Source organism: Pleurodeles waltl, chromosome 3_1 (genome assembly GCF_031143425.1).
Source record: "Pleurodeles waltl isolate 20211129_DDA chromosome 3_1, aPleWal1.hap1.20221129, whole genome shotgun sequence".
In the NCBI taxonomy this organism is placed as follows: Eukaryota; Metazoa; Chordata; class Amphibia; order Caudata; family Salamandridae; genus Pleurodeles; species Pleurodeles waltl.
In genome coordinates this window covers 782,829,920-782,846,053 of record NC_090440.1, presented here as the reverse complement: position 1 = coordinate 782,846,053, position 16,134 = coordinate 782,829,920, and the positions used below count along the sequence as shown (strand labels likewise).

The 16,134-nt window shown below is 45.0% G+C and overlaps 1 protein-coding gene across 5 annotated transcripts in view; it reads right to left on the bottom strand.

Moving 5' to 3' along the window:
* Window positions 1-3,270: 3,270 nt before the first annotated feature.
* Window positions 3,271-16,134, bottom strand: part of EIF4G2 (eukaryotic translation initiation factor 4 gamma 2) — a 269,529-nt gene continuing 256,665 nt past the window's right edge. For all 5 annotated transcript variants that reach the window (XM_069223604.1, XM_069223608.1, XM_069223605.1 and 2 more), the window contains one exon: window positions 3,271-4,082. In XM_069223604.1, coding sequence (XP_069079705.1) covers window positions 4,017-4,082 — 66 coding nt within the window. In that variant the 3' untranslated portion in view covers window positions 3,271-4,016. The remainder of the gene's footprint in view (window positions 4,083-16,134) is intronic.

The window sequence follows — 16,134 nt, the reverse complement described above, 5'->3', positions numbered from 1 at the left end:
GGGAATACATGTATTTGCTGCCTTCTGATGTGTGCAGCGACTACTGCTAGACATTTGGTAAAGACTCTTGGTGCGGTTGTTAAACCGAAAGGCAGTACCTTGAATTGGTAGTGTATTCTTTTGAATACAAACCTTAGGTATTTCCTGTGCGATGGATGTATTGGTATATGGAAATACGCGTCTGAGGTCTAATGTTGTCATGTAGTTTCAGCAATGGTAACACTTCTTGTAGTGTGACCATGTGAAAGTGGTCTGATTTGATGTATGCGTTTAGTATTCTTAGGTCTAGGATTTGTCTTAGCGTTTTGTCCTTCTTTGGTATTAAGAAGTACAGTGAATAAACTCCTGTGTTTATTTGTGTGTTTGGTACTAACTCGATTGCGTTCTTTTGCAATAGTGCTTGAACTTCTATCTCCAGGAGCTCGGAATGATGGTTTGATAAATTTTGTGCTCTTGGTGGTATGTTTGGAGGGAATTGTAGAAATTCTATGCAATAACCATTTTGGATAATTGCTAGAACCCAAGTGTTTGTAGTGATTTCCTCCCATGCTTTGTAATAATGACCTATTCTTCCCCCCACTGGTGTTGTGTGGAGGGGGTGAGTGACATGTGAGTCACTGCTTAGTTGTAGGGGTTTTGGGGCTTTGAAATTTTCCCCTATTCCTAGGGAATTGCCCTCCTCTATATTGGCCCCGAAAGCCTCCCCTGTACTGTCCCTGGTAACTGGATGGTGTTGCCTGTGAGGTGCTGGATTGTGTGGCCTGACCCCGAAACCCCCCTCTAAAGGGCGTTTTGCGGAAGGTGCTGTAATTTCCTCTGCGGGGAGTAGAGTGCGCCCATGGCTTTAGCAGTGTCCGTGTCCTTTTTAAGTTTCTCAATCGCCGTGTCCACTTCTGGACCGAACAGTTCTTTTTCGTTGAATGGCATATTGAGATCTGCCTGCTGAATCTCTGGTTTCGTAGCCATGCATGCCTTATGATGGTCACAGATGTTTTTATTGTTCTTGCAGCTGTGTCTGCTGCGTCCATGGAGGAGCGTATCTGGTTGTTTGAAATGTTCTGTCCTCCTTCAACCACTTGCTTTGCCCTCTTTTGTAGGTCTTTGGGTAGATGTTCAATGAGATGTTGCATCTCATCCCAACGGGCTCTGTCATAGCGCGCAAGAAGTGCCTGTGAGTTAGCGATGCGCCACTGGTTTGCAGCTTGTGCTGCGACTCTTTCCAGCTGCATCGAACTTGCGGCTTTCCTTATCTGGGGGCGTCCCCAGATGTGTGGGAGTTGGCCCTTTTCCTAGCTGCTCCTACAACGACAGAATCTGGTGGCAGCTGCGAAGTTATGAAAATAGGGTCTGTAGGAGGCGCTTTATACTTTTTTTCCACCCTCGGTGTGATTGCCCTACTTTTGACCGGCTCCTTAAAGATGTCTTTTGCGTGCCGAAGCATACCAGGGAGCATAGGCAGGCTTTGGTAGGAGCTGTGGGTGGCAGAGAGGGTGTTGAATAGAAAGTCATCCTCGACCTGTTCTGAGTGGAGGCTTACATTGGGGAATTGTGCTGCTCTAGCCACCACCTGAGAATATGCAGTACTGTCCTCTGGTGGTGATGGCTTTGTAGGGTATGCCTCCGGACTGTTATCTGACACAGGGGCGTCGTATAAGTCCCATGCGTCCTGATCTTGGTCACCTTGGCTCATGGTGGTGTGAGCCGGGGAATGTGATGGAGTTTGTGCTGGCGAGACGTGAATTATAGGTGGAGGAGAGGGTGGCGGAGTAACCCTTTTCACCATTTTGGTTTGTGGTGTTTGGTCAGTCTGAAACTCCAGTCTTCTCTTTCCCCTAATAGGGGGGAAGGGTGCTTATCTTTCCTGTCCCCTGCTGTATAAAAATACGTTTCTGCGTATGGTCTACATCGGTGGATTGCAGGTCTTCCTCAAACCTATGCTTTCGCATTTGGGAGGTCATTGATTGCTCTTCGGTATAAGAGCCTGAAACTGGGTCGGTTGCAGGTTGTTTCGGCACCGAAACCCTGTCTGCATCTTTTTTCGGAACCGAGGTGGCTTTTTTTCTTTTTCGGAGTCAAAACATCTCGGCGTCGATCTTCATCGGTGCCGCTGTCTCGGCGTCGAGCCGTGTCTACACCGCTATCTCGGTGTCTATGTATGTCTCCAGCACTTTCTCGGTCCCGAGAAGGCTGCGTGCCGGTGTCTCGACCGGAGTCGGACGGTCTCGGCACTGATTGGGCCTTTTTCGGTGCCGACGGTCAGTCACCGAATTTATGGGTGGAGCCATGGCCTGGTGGCAGTGGCGTCCCCTGGGCCTTGACAATCTTCTTATGAGTGCTTTTCGACGTCTTACTCATGGTTCGTGGATCGTCTAATTCCCCGGAGTCCGATTCGTGTATCGAAAAGGTTTCTTCCTCTTCCTGTACCTCGAACTCTCGGTGCGCTGTCGGCGTGGACGCCATTTGAAGTCTTCTTCCGACGGTCTCGGAGTGTTTTTCGGGACCGGAACGCACGACAGGCCTCGCAAGTGTCTTCTGTGCTCAGGTGATAGGCACAGGTTACAGACCAAGTGTTGGTCTGAATAGGGGTATTTTTTGTGGCATTTGGGACAGAAACGAAACTGGGTACGTTCCATTGGCGTTCTTCTACACGCGGTCGGGCCGAGCAGGCCCCGACGGGGATCGAAAACTACCCCGAAGGGCTCCGGAGCTCTTCGATGCGGTGACTACGCCAATCCCGAACGCAACAATATCGACGAAAATCTTCCGAAATTTAGCTGTTTTTCCGTTCCGAAACTCTGAGCGACAGGAACACGTCCGAACCCGATGGCGGAAAAAAAACAATCGAAGATGGAGTCGACGCCCATGCGCAATGGAGACAAAAGGAGGAGTCACTCGGTCCCGTGACTCGAAAGACTTCTTCGAAGAAAAACAACTTGTAACACTCCGACCCAACACTAGATGGCGAGCTATGCAAAACATGCGTATCTACAGCGACAGATGCCATCGAACACATTTCTTCAAAGAAAAACAACTTCTAACACTCCGAGCCCAACACTAGATGGCAGAATTATATGCACAGCATGTGTATCTGCAGCTACACATGCAATTGAACAGACACTTTTTGTACACAGCCAGGCTATTAATTTTGCTGTAATTAAATGTATACAAAGAACGTTGTGCCTGTTGCGCTCTGGAAAAGACCCTGCCAAGATCTTAACATAGAAGACAGTTTAAAAAAGTTGTTAAAAATGGAGATTAAAATCTGACAAATCAAGTATCAATGTTTATTGATAGATACAAGTATATAAAATCAGGGCATGAACAGGACTTGATAAATTATACTTAATTTCAATACTATAATAGAGGGTCCAATTAAGCTTCTCACCATTTCGCTTCACACCCACAAAAACCACTTTCAAGGGCATTTATCCATCTCAAAACTGATTTGTGCAAGTAAACCATAGTTTTTGAAGATTTGTGCACTTGCCCAGGCTCAAGGATATTAAAATCTAGCACATAAAGCCCATTACTAGAGGTAGAAATACAGGCAATATACTATTACAGCAACAACCATCAATTACAGTTAAGGAGTTTCTGTAACAACCAAATGGATAATCAAATATTGCAACAACTCAAGTATTACACTGAGCAAAGTGCATTTCTACAGTATTCAGTGTTGCTATTCAGTTTTCAACTTAAAACAGCCTATGCCTACTGGCAGGAAAGAATGTCCTTGCAATAGACTGCCTCAGTTTGAGAACTTTGATGTAATTATTGCATGCTGCTAATACACCGTTACCTAAACATTAAAGATACTCTAAAATATTTGATGGTAGACTATGATTAAGACATTACACTAAAAAAAAACCATATGCAGAAGAAAATCCTACTGACATGCTTCTGCTTTAAATATTGCGAAAACTTTACAGCGGAATGAATTTTCGCAGTGGTTAGGTCAAATGCAGTTACATCATAGCAACAGTATGTTTGCACAATTTAAGGCTTTGGCTGGTTCTTTAGTCCGCTTCTTCCTCAGATTCTTCTTCTTCAGCAGTTTCCAGCCAGGTTAGCCATTGGTTGACCTGCAAATAGCAAGTAAATAAAGTCCTGTCACCACAGATGATATAAACAAGGCCTTAATACCCATTTTTGAATTTCAAAGTAAAACCACAAATGTTAGGTAGAAATGACAGAACATGTTACCCTTTAGTCTCTTTCAAATTCTCACTCCTCATGCAGAGGATGTCCATGTTATTCAATATTTGCAATGTATTTGAAAGCTGAACATATTGAAAGGTAATATGCTGTGCATAATTCTGCCTTCTACTTCTAGAGCTTGGAATAGATTGTTGTGCTAAAAAAAAAAAAAGCAGTGTCTTTCTATGAAGGACTATGCAAACCCCATCATGCAGATGCATTTTTTACTCTTGAGTTCCTAACAAAATGAAAAAGGTTTATGTAATATATTGGCATGTGGAGGTAAAATAGTCTACTTTCTCAGTTTGACTTTGGAATATTCAATTCTGCCCCCCTCCCAAATCTTAGAATAGGACCAGTGTATTTTACCCAATCCCTCAGTGTAGGACTGACTGGTCAGTGCCAGCCTGCCACAGACCAGTTTCTGCCCCCCCCCCCCCCCCCCCCCTCCTGGGTTGAGAGCCTTTGTGCTCTGAGGGGAGAAACAAAGCCTGCACTGGGTGGAGGTGCTTCTCACCTCCCCTACAGGAACTGTAACACCTGGCTGTGAGCCTCCAAGGCGCATGCCTTTTGTTACAGCACCCCAGGGCATCCCAGCTAGTGGAGATGCCCACCCCTCCAGCCACTGCCCCCACTTTTGGTGGCAAGGCTGGAAATAAGGAAAAAAACGAGGATTCAGTCAAATAACTTTATTCGGCAATTGCCATAAAAGTGCAAACCAGAACACATTTACCTATCTATAAATATAAAACACAAATAGAACTTAAAAACCATTACTAAAAATGCCACGTAAGCATCCAATCTGCAAACCCCTTAACATAAACAGATAAGTATACTAAACATGATTAAAATCACAAAATCAGAAAAATACAAGTATTAGCTTAAAATGATAAACTGTACATACATGTAAAAAATTAAAATAGAGTAGGCCTTTTCCTAATACATGATGACAACTTTGAATATCTGGCAATCTCTGAAGATATAGTAGAGCTTCCTTGTAGTGAATGGGTCTAAGAAGACGTAAAATGGGTAGAATAAAAGCCCCTCTGGGAGCAGCATATAGAGGGCAAAAAAGAAGGAAATGCTAGGTACCCTGTCCCTGTGATTCCAAACCAACTCAAAACGGTAAATCCTTTTTCCAAAAACATGGTTCGGGGAAGGCTACCTTAAAGTGAATTAGATTAAGTCTAAAAAGTGTTAAGAGAAATTATTCTAAAACTTGAAAACCAAGTCAAATAGGGTTCAAGGCATGGGACAGTCAAAATCAGAGTATAGGGATCGAAAGATTTCAATTTTAGGGAACTATAAAATCTCAGCTCAGATATATGCTCGGAATAAGAGGACTTCAAAACAGACCTAGAGTTTGTAGTTAACAAATGGGGTTCATCAAACATGTACCTAAGCCCTAGCTTCTCAAAAGAGTTTCGCAGAAACATAAGCCAGGGAATCCTATTTGCATTTCTGATAGTCTACAATTGGAAAATTCAATCAGAAATGCAGTCTTGGACCAGTTTTGCCATAGGGTTTGACCAACATCTAATCCAGAGCAGTAGGGGAGCTAGAGACCCTATCCTCCAAGAAGCGCTGGCCAAGTTCTTCATGGCAAATTATGTTTGCGATGCATTTTGGAACCAACAGTAATCTAGGCAGGAATTTTCAACGCTCTGGAGAAAGGGTATTATATTGTAGCCCCAGACACCTGCCCTGTAAAGGACTGCGGCAGCGCACTTAGAGTTGTAAAGGGTTCTCATCTGTGCAGGGGGTCTGTGGCCTAGTTTATTTGAAAAGCGAAAGATCGCTTCATTATTCCTTATCAACTGTTGGAGCTTAAAGTTAATGTGTGTCTTCCAGGACAGAGAGGAACTTATGTACATGCCTAGATAACAAAAATTGACCTTGTTTAAAATATGTCCTCCCATAATAAATTGTTTAGACTGTTACGTGGGCCACAAGTCATAATAAAAGTCTTGGGGTAATTTACTTTCAAATCAAGGTTCAACATAAAATTATAAAATGAGTCCAACAGTCCCTGTAGACCATTTGCGGTACAAGCAATTAAAACTGCATCACCAGCATATAATAAAACTGGGACGGATCACAGCCCAAAGCTCCCAAAATTTGCTATAACTTTGACCTGTTGACCATATCAAAGGCACTAGTTAGATCAATAAAAGCCATATGAATGGACTCTTTTTTGACTGTCACATATTTACTGAGTATCAGATGCAGGTTTAAAACTTGCTCAACTGTGCCTACACTGGGTCTAAAACCAAATTGAACAGGAGATAAAATCTGGGCCTCGGTCACCCAATCTTCTAAATGGGACAAGATCACGCTACCTAGAATCTTTGCCGTCGAATCGATGAGAAATTGGTCTGTAACTAGAAGGATCTTGTCTGTTTCCTTTTTTGAAGATCGGGACAATAATAGCCGATTTCCATGAGATGGGCACGTTACTATTTGCCACCCTATTCAACACATTTGTAACTAGTGGACCCCAAAGGTCAATTTCCGATTTGAAAAGATCAGCGGGAACCCCATCAGGGCCAGGAGCCTTTCCCTGCCTTGATCTGTTGATGGTGCTTAAGACCTCATGGAGATCAAAGATAATATTTGGGGCCCTAGTATTAGAGTCTAAAATGGAATGTGCAGAAGGATTATCTGTTATAAGCAGATTCTCGTAAATTTCTGAACAGAAAACTTTCCTAAAATGAGTTACCCAGACGTCCTCAGCAATAAGACCTTCATCGGCCTTGGAGTTTTTATCAGAGAAGTAGGAGTGATTTATCACTTTCCAGAATTTAGAAATACCCTTCAGCTCATATGCAGCCAAAAGTTCAACCCAGGCCTTAGACCTAATTTCTGATTTGATATTTTTCAAGGGCGGCCTTATAGTCGGCTCTGGCTAATTTAACTAATTGACGGGAGAGAGGAACTGCTTTAAGAGCGTCTGAGTTTTTTATGGGCGGATGAGCACACAATCAAACCATCTGTGGGCCACCGGCCCCTTCAAGGGCCTGTCCACCACCAGGGCACGTGAAATGTAAGTACAAAGATTCAAATTCACGAACTATACGGTTAGGATCTAACTGCTGGGACAAACATGTGAATGGAGTCAGACCTACTTCTTACAATTTCCTGGTTGAAAATTTTAGGATCTATTTTGTCCCATTTTAAAACGTAGACCACAATTTGGGTTATAAACAGTAGCAGCTCAAGCTTTTATTCTTAAGTGCCTGGTTAATTTTTAGGCCCAAAATAATACTAAGGGGATTATGATCGCTCGCACAATGAGGCGTAATCTTAAATTCTTGAATTAAGTAAAAATCAGAGGAGCCAATAAGTATGAAGTCGATAATACTCCCCTTCAAATTCCCTGTAAAGGTTGGTATATTACAGGCGTCAGGAGCCAATTTCTCTATAACGTGAACCAAACCAAACTTACAAATAAAAAGGTTTAAGGCGCCTCCTTCAGTAGTATGATTGAAATGAATTAATGACTCTCTGCCGTCAGCAGGGAAGGCACACAGGTCCATGTGTTCCTTGCTACACAGAGGAGTACTGAAATCGCCCACCCATAGGATAATTAGATCACTATTCTGCAAAACAGGTTGTGAATCTATGAGGTCCGTTATCTCCGCCAAATGACCCATAAGAAGGCCACGAGGAATGTTATTGTAAATTTTTTAAATTAGGATGTCCTTTTGTCCGCTAATAGAAACTAAAAACCATAAAATAAGGGGAAGACCAGATTAAGGACACATTTAAAAGCGGGAGATGTAAGGAAACAAGAACTAAAAGGCCGCTGCGAGCTCTCCCCATTTGGGAGGTTAATGCCGGCTGACAGAGGTAAAACTGTTCAGAAGGAACGTATCTTTAGACCAGGTCTCCTGTAGGCAAATTATGTCGTAAGAAGAAATAAACCTCTTCCAATCTGAATTGTCAATTTTGGATCGCAGCCCTGCTATGTTCCAGCTAAGCAGGGTTAGTGGTCTAGACACAGGACATGAAATTAGAACTTTAGTATTTATAGGAACTGGCAAATCCAATGCAGGTTTTCCTGTGTCCCAAGTACATTCAACATGTACGTTCCCAGCTTTCGGTCTCTCCAGGTAAGAAGAACAGGGGTGGACCAAAGCAATCAATCGTTGTCATCACGGTGATTAAGAGCCGAAAACAGATTGCTAGAGGGTACATTTACCTGTAAATGAAACCTTTCTGGGTCTGGTCTATGAATACTTGAATTAGTAACAATGAGATTTGGTAGGAGCACAGGGTCGTAGAAATGACAGGGGATGTATTTGAATCCTGTTACTTGATATAATACAATGATCCAAATTGATCAAAAAATAGTCTACTGAACGAGGATTAGCGAAATTTAAAACAATCTCCCTCTTCCAATTTCTTTGAATATCCTACCCTCCTCACTCTACGGGCCATGAGAATCTCATTATGAAAGAAATTAGGTTTAAAATTGGAGTTCAACCAGTGACCAGCTTTTCGAATTAGGGAGTGGGTATCTTCTTGTTTAGAACACTCCAAAGGGGGAACATTTGAGAGAACCAAAACATACGGGTTGCTGTCAGGTGGTAAATGTAAAGAGTCTGCGTGGTTAGTAAGTTTATTTGGATCATTGTCTTGCAACCTATAGGAGTAAACTTCCCTTGTCAGCCCTAATGCAGGGTTGTCAACTAAAGTTTCTTGACCAGCGACGGCTTGTGGATCAAGCGAAGGATTACTTGCTCCTTGGGGTACCAAGGTAGAAGGAGGAATGGGTTGATCGGCTGGTTCTGGGCTATGGTGTATTCCTGTACTTAATGGCCCTGGTTTAAAAAAAATTGATCAAGAACTGGTAACATCATTACAAAAGCAATCAAGCTTCCTAGGGATCAAAAGTGATACGTTTCGCCTCTAAAGTTGCACAAAGGGATTGGAGTGTCAAGTCAATACTAGAAGTCTTCAGGGGCATCCTTGCTCAGAGGACATTCAGGGGAGGAAAGCAAGGAGATTGGGGCTTTGTCACTTTGAGCCGGGAGGGTGGGTAGTCTCTTTAGAGCCCAAGGCCTTTTTTGTATTTTTGGGCTTTTCCTGGCTCTCTTCTTCAAGGGAGGAGAATCGGCCTGAGAACAAGAGCTTTCGAGAGGAGGAATAACTAATAGGGGAGAAGAATTAATACGATCAGTGGGAGGAAGTCCAACTGTCTGGTATTCAAAGGCAGGATCTTGGAATGGTGGATATGTGGACGATTGTTCCAAAGGGGGGTGTTGTACAGTACTTTGGACATCCCCAATCCTTTCTTCTACATGTTCAAGTTCAGATTCGATGGCCCCCATCACAGCAGATAAATAACTAGTAATGGAGGACTGAAGGGAGCTAGGCCCGCCTTCCCCCTTTTGTACATTAATCTTTCTTTTCCCCATTATGGATAATGGACTCACACAGTACCCGACATCTCCCGGGTGAAGTTACCGCAGGCGGGAGGAGTAGACGCTAGAGGGGGGGCCGGGCCGGGCCAGCCTCTTCCGGTCAATGGACGGGCCCGCGCGCGTCCCGTGGGGTGGGAGCGCTATGAAATGTTTAAAGGGCTCCTGCCCTCTGAAGGTTCCTGCCGCCGCCTCCTTCCCCCACAAGACCTGGTGCGAGGAGTCACCCACCAGTCAGGACAGCCCTTAAGGTGTCTTGAGCTGAGGTAACCCCCTGCCTTTAGAAATCCTCCATCTTGAGTTTGGAGGATTCCCACAATAGGATTAGGGATGGGGCACAGAGGGTGTAGCCACCCTCCAGGACAGTAGCCATTGGCTACTGCCCTCCTGACCTGAACATACCCCTAAATCTAGTATTTAGGGGCGACCCAGAACCCGGAGACAAATGACTTGGTCCCAGCACTACCGGCCTGTCTCCAGACTCAAAGAACCTGCACAGTGACGCATCCAACAGGGACCTGCAACCTCTGAAGCCTCAGAGGACTGCCCTGAACCAGAGGGCCAAGAAACTTGAGAGAACAGCAGCACTGTTCAAAAACAGCAACAACTTTGCAACTTTCTTGCACCTTTTAAAGAATGCACTCTTCCCGCTGGAAGAGTGAGGCGTCACACTCTGCACCCGACACCCCTGGCTTGAGCTCCACAGAACCAGCACTACAGTGAGGACTCCCAGGCAACTGCAACTTTGTGAGTAACCCGAGACGACCTCCCCCTCCGGGCCCCCACAGCAACGCATGCAGAGATGATCCAGAGGCTCCCCCTGACCGCAACTGCCTGGAACAAAGAACCAGACACCTGGACCAAGCACTGCACCGGCAGCCCCAAGGACCAGAAGGAACCGAACTCCAGTGCAGGAGTGACCATCAGGCAACCCTCTGCCTAGCCCAGTCATAGCTGTCCGAGAAGCCCCCCTGTGCCCTGCCTGTACCGCTAGAGTGACCCCCAGGTCCCTCCATTGATTCCTATTGAAAACCTTACACCTGCTTTGCACACTACACCCGGCTGCCCCTGTGCAGCTGAGTGTGTGTTGTGTGCCTACTTGTGTCTCCCCTCCTCCCCCCCCCACCCTTGCATTTTACGTATTTACTTCAAATCTTGTGGTTCTAAAATAAATTAAGATTTTTTTTATATAAAAACTATTGGCCTGGAGTTACGTCTGAGTGTGTTCCTCATTTATTGCCTGTGTGTATACAACAAATGCTTAACACTACCCTCTGATAAGCCTACTGCTCGACCACACTACCACAAAATAGAGCATTAGATTTATCTAATTTTGCCACTACCTTACCTCAAAGGGGAACCCTTGGACTCTGTGCACACTATCTCTTCGAGATAGTATATACAGAGCCAGCTTCCTACAGTGTGTTTCTTCTATTGCTTGTGTGTGTACAACACATGCTTAACACTACCCTCTCATAAGCCTAACTGCTCGACCACACTACCACAAAGAGCAATAGGATAATCTATTATTGCCTCTGTCAAGCCTTTGGGCAACCCCCTGGACTCTGCACACTATATCATTTTGATATAGTATATTCAGAGCCAGCTTCCTACATGAAGCACATTGTAGTCTGCAGTATACACCACACATTTATAAACAATGTAGCAAAGTACCCTCTTTTTGGCAGTTATCCCCACTTTTTTGACCACTGTCAGTTTTTTGACTGTTCACTGGGATCCTGCTAACAAAGACCCTAGTGACTGTGTTCTTTCCCTCTAAATTTGGTTGTCTGTGACATTACACACCCACATTTGAAATACTGGTACCCCCCCATATAAGTCCCTAATATATGGTACCCAGGGCATTGGGGCACCAGGAGTCCCCAGCGGACCCTCAGACTAATGGTTTCAAGTGATTCTCGCTACAGTCACGCCTAGCCCCTCAGGTCCATGTCCAGTGGCCTGTCTCAGCTGTTATCAGCTATGTCCGTGGTGCCATCGCCCCCCCTACCCCTCCATCCCTCCCCCCTCCCTTCCTCCTCTATCCTTCCCCCACCACCCAGCCCTAAGGCAGGGTGTACTATACCAGAGGTGACAGCATAAGTGCCTGAGCACTATGCCCCTACAGTGTCTAAGCAAAACCTTTGACATTGTAAGTGCAGGGTAGCCATAAAGAGTATATGGTCTGGAGATTAGTCAATTACGAATTCCACAGTTCCATAATGGCTACACTGAAATCTGGGAAGTTTGGTATCAAACTTCTCAGCACAATAAATGCACACTGATGCCAGTGTAGGATGCATTGTAAAATACACCTAGAGGACATCTTAGAGAAGCCCCCTGAATACCAGTGTGACTCCTAGTGCTAGGCAGACCAGTTTCTGCCAGCCTGCCACAACCAGACGAGTTTCTGGCCACAAGTGCCTTTGTCACTGTGGCCAGGAACAAAGCATGTACTGGGTTGAGGTGCTTCTCACCTCCCCCTGCAGGAACTGTAACACCTGCCGGTGAGCCTCAAAGGCTCAAGCCTTTTGTTAGGGCACCACAGGGCATCCCAGTTAGTGGAGATGCCCGCCCCTCCCCCACTTTTGGCAGCAAGGCTGGAGGAGATGAGAACAACAAGGTGCCACCCACCAGCCAGGACAGCTCCTAAGGTGCTGAGGTGACTCCTGCCTTTACAAATCCATCTTGAGGTAGGAGGATTCCCCCAATAGGAATAGGGATGTGCCCCCCTCCCGTAAGGTAGGAGGCACAAAGTGTAGCCACCCTTGAGGGCAGTCCAGACCTAAATACACCCCTAAATTGAGTACTTAGGGGCAACACGGATCCCAGGAAGTCAGATTCCTGCAACCCACAACAAGGACTGCTGACCTGAAAGCTCTGCAGAGAACACTGACGACAACTGACTTGGCCCCAGCCTTAACGGCCTGTCTCCAAAATCAAAGAACCTGCACAGCGACACATCCGACAGGGACCAGCAACCTCTGAGGACAGAGGACTGCCCTGTACCCCTGTAGCTTATTGCCATTTGACCTACAACTGTATGTTACTGCTCTAATTCAAAGTTCCTTACTTACCTGTGTGGAGTACCTTGCATTTTATGTATTTACTTCAAATCTTGAATCTTGTGGTGCTAAAATAAAACCTGAAAGCCCTGCAGAGACTGAGACACCCACTGACTTGGCCCCAGCCCTACTGGCCTGTCTCCAGATTCAAAGAACCTGCACAGTGCCGTATTCAGCTGGACCAGCGACCTCTGAGGACTCCTAAGGACTGACCTGCACCTAAAGGACCAAGAACCTCCTGAGGACAGCAGCTCTGTCCAGAAACAGCAACAAACTTGCAACAAAGAAGCAACTTTAAAGAGACTCACTTCCTGCCAGAAGTGGGAGTCTTCTCACACTGCACCTGATGCCCCCGGCTCGAGTTCAGGAGAAACACCGCAGAGAGGACTCCCAGGCAACTACAACGAGGTGGACACCCTGAGTCGACCTCCCTGTACCCTGACAGACACCTGCAGAGGGGTTCAGAGGCTCCCCCTGACCTCGACTGCCTAGTAACAAAGGAACCTGACGCCTCGACCAAGCACTGCACCCGCAGCCCCCAGGAGAGGAACCACATACCAGTGCAAGAGTGACCAGCAGGTGGCCCTCATCCTAGCCCAGTCAGTGGCTGTCCCGAGAAGCCCTGCCTGCAGACCCCTGGGTCCCTCGATTGCTTTCTATAGCAAACCCGACACCTACTTTGCACACTGCAGCCAGCCTCCCTTATGTGCCACTGAGGGTGTGGTGTGCTGTGTCCCCCCCCCCCCCCCCCCCAACAGTGCTCTACAAAACCCCCCTTGTCTGCTCCCCAAGGATGCAGGTAATTACCTGCTAACAGACTGAGCACCCCTGTTCCCCATAGGCACCTATGTGTTTTGGGCCCTCCTTAGGCCTCTGCACCCTACCGGCTCTGTATTGCTGGTGCGGTACCTTTTGGGTTGCCTTAAACCCCCAACAGTGGGCTGCCTATGCCCAGGAGACTGTAAGTGCTTTACTTACCCGAAAAACTAACCAATAGTTACCTCCTCCAGGAACTGTTGATTGTTTGCACTGTGTCCACTTTTAAAATAGCTTACCACCATTTTAACCAAAACTGTGTGTACTACTGTTTTAAATCAAAGTTCTATGCTTACCTGTGTAAAGTACCTTGCATTTTATGTACTTACCTCAAATTTGAATCTTGGTGTTCTAAAAATAAATTGGGAAAATATATTTTTCTATATAAAAACTATTGTCCTGGAGTCAAGTCTTTGTGTGTGTGTGTGTGTGTGTGTGTGTTCCTCATTTATTGCCTGTGTGTACAACAAACACTTAACACTACCCTCTGATAAGCCTACTGCTTGATCACACTACCACAAAATAGAGCTTTAGTATTATCTAATTTTGCCACTATCAAACTTTAAGGGAAACCCTTGGACTCTGTGCAGACTCACTTTGAGATAGTATATACAGAGCCAACTTCCTATACCACTCCACAGGGGAGGTAATTCTGATAGGCAATTCATACGCCATTTTATCTAGAAGATTCTGCACTCCAAAATAAACTGCCTGTAATACTACTGCAGCTTGAAGCTCTTCCACAGCCACATGAGATGCTTCCAATGAGCCATACTGGAGGAAGTGTATGTTAAAAAAAAAAAAAAAAAAAAAAAAAAAAAAAAAGGGAAAATAAATCTACACACCTATGTTGACGTTTACCAAGTATAGGAAAAGCTTTTGTAATCTTGCACTTCCAGAACCGAGCACTGTACAGTGAGTTATGCAAAGAATGTGAGCCTAGACAATATTTCATGCTGCAAAAGGAAAATGTCACTTACCCAGTGTACATCTGTTCGTGGCATTAGTCGCTGCAGATTCACATGCTGTGCATAGTCTGCCGTCTGGTGTTGGGTCGGAGTGTTACAAGTTGTTTTTCTTCGAAGAAGTCTTTGAGTCACGAGACCGAGGGACTCCTCCTCCTTTGTTTCCATTGCGCATGGGCGTCGACTCCATCTTAGATTGTTTTCCACGCAGAGGGTGAGGTAGGAGTTGTGTATGTTAGTAATAGTGCCCATGCAATGGAATGAATAAGTATGTACAAAATAAAGGTTAAGGTAATATATTTACAAATGTACAAATGTTTAAGATCTACTTCTAAACGGCTACAGGCTCCCGGGGAGGCGGGTGGGCGCATGTGAATCTGCAGCGACTAATGCCACGAACAGATGTACACTGGGTAAGTGACATTTTCCGTTCGGTGGCATGTGTAGCTGCAGATACACATGCTGTGCATAGACTAGGATGCAGTTATCTCCCCAAAAGCGGTGGTTCAGCCTGTAGGAGTGGAAGTAGTTTGAAATAAAGTTCTTAGTACAGCTTGACCTACTGTGGCTTGTTGTGCAGATAGCATGTCTACACAGTAGTGCTTAGTAAATGTGTGAGGCGTAGACCATGTTGCTGCTTTACATATTTCGTTTATTGGAATATTTCCTAGGAAGGCCATGGTAGCGCCTTTCTTTCTGGTTGAGTGTGCCTTTGGTGTAATAGGCAGCTCTCTCTTTGCATTAAGGTAGCAGGTTTGGATGCACTTAACTATCCATCTGGCCTTGTTTTGATATTGGGTTTCCTGTGTGAGGTTTTTGAAATGCAATAAATAGTTGTTTTGTTTTTCTAATTAGTTTTGTTCTGTCAATGTAGTACATTAGTGCTCTTTTGATGTCTAATGTATGTAGTGCCCTTTCAGCTATTGAGTCTGGCTGTGGAAAGAACACTGGTAGTTCTACTGTTTGATTTAAGTGGAACGGTGAGATAACTTTTGGTAAGAATTTTGGATTGGTTCTTAGAACTACCTTATTTTTGTGGATTTGAATAAATGGTTCCTGTATAGTAAACGCCGGAATTTCACTTACTCTTCTTAGAGATGTAATGGCAATGAGAAATGCAACTTTCCACGTTAGGTATTGTATTTCGCAAGAATGCATGGGTTCGAAAGGTGGACCCATGAGTCTTGTTAAGACAATGTTGAGGTTCCATGAAGGAACAGGTGGTGTTCTTGGTGGTATAATTCTCTTTAGGACTTCCATAAATGCTTTAATGACAGGTATTCTAAACAGTGAAGTTGAATGAGTAATCTGCAGGTATGCAGATATTGCTGCGAGATGTATCTTTATGGAAGAGAAGGCCAGATTTGATTTCTGCAAATGTAGTAAGTATCCTACTACATCCGTTGGCGATGCATGTAATGGTTGAACTTGATTATTATGGCAGTAGCAAACAAATCTTTTCCATTTACTTGCATAGCAGTGTCTAGTGGATGGCCTTCTAGCTTGTTTTATGACCTCCATACATTCTTGTGTGAGGTTTAAGTGTCCAAATTCTAGGATTTCAGGAGCCAAATTGCTAGATTCAGCGATGCTGGGTTTGGATGCCTGATCTGTTGTCTGTGCTGTGTTAACAGATCTGGTCTGTTGGGTAGTTTGACATGAGGCACT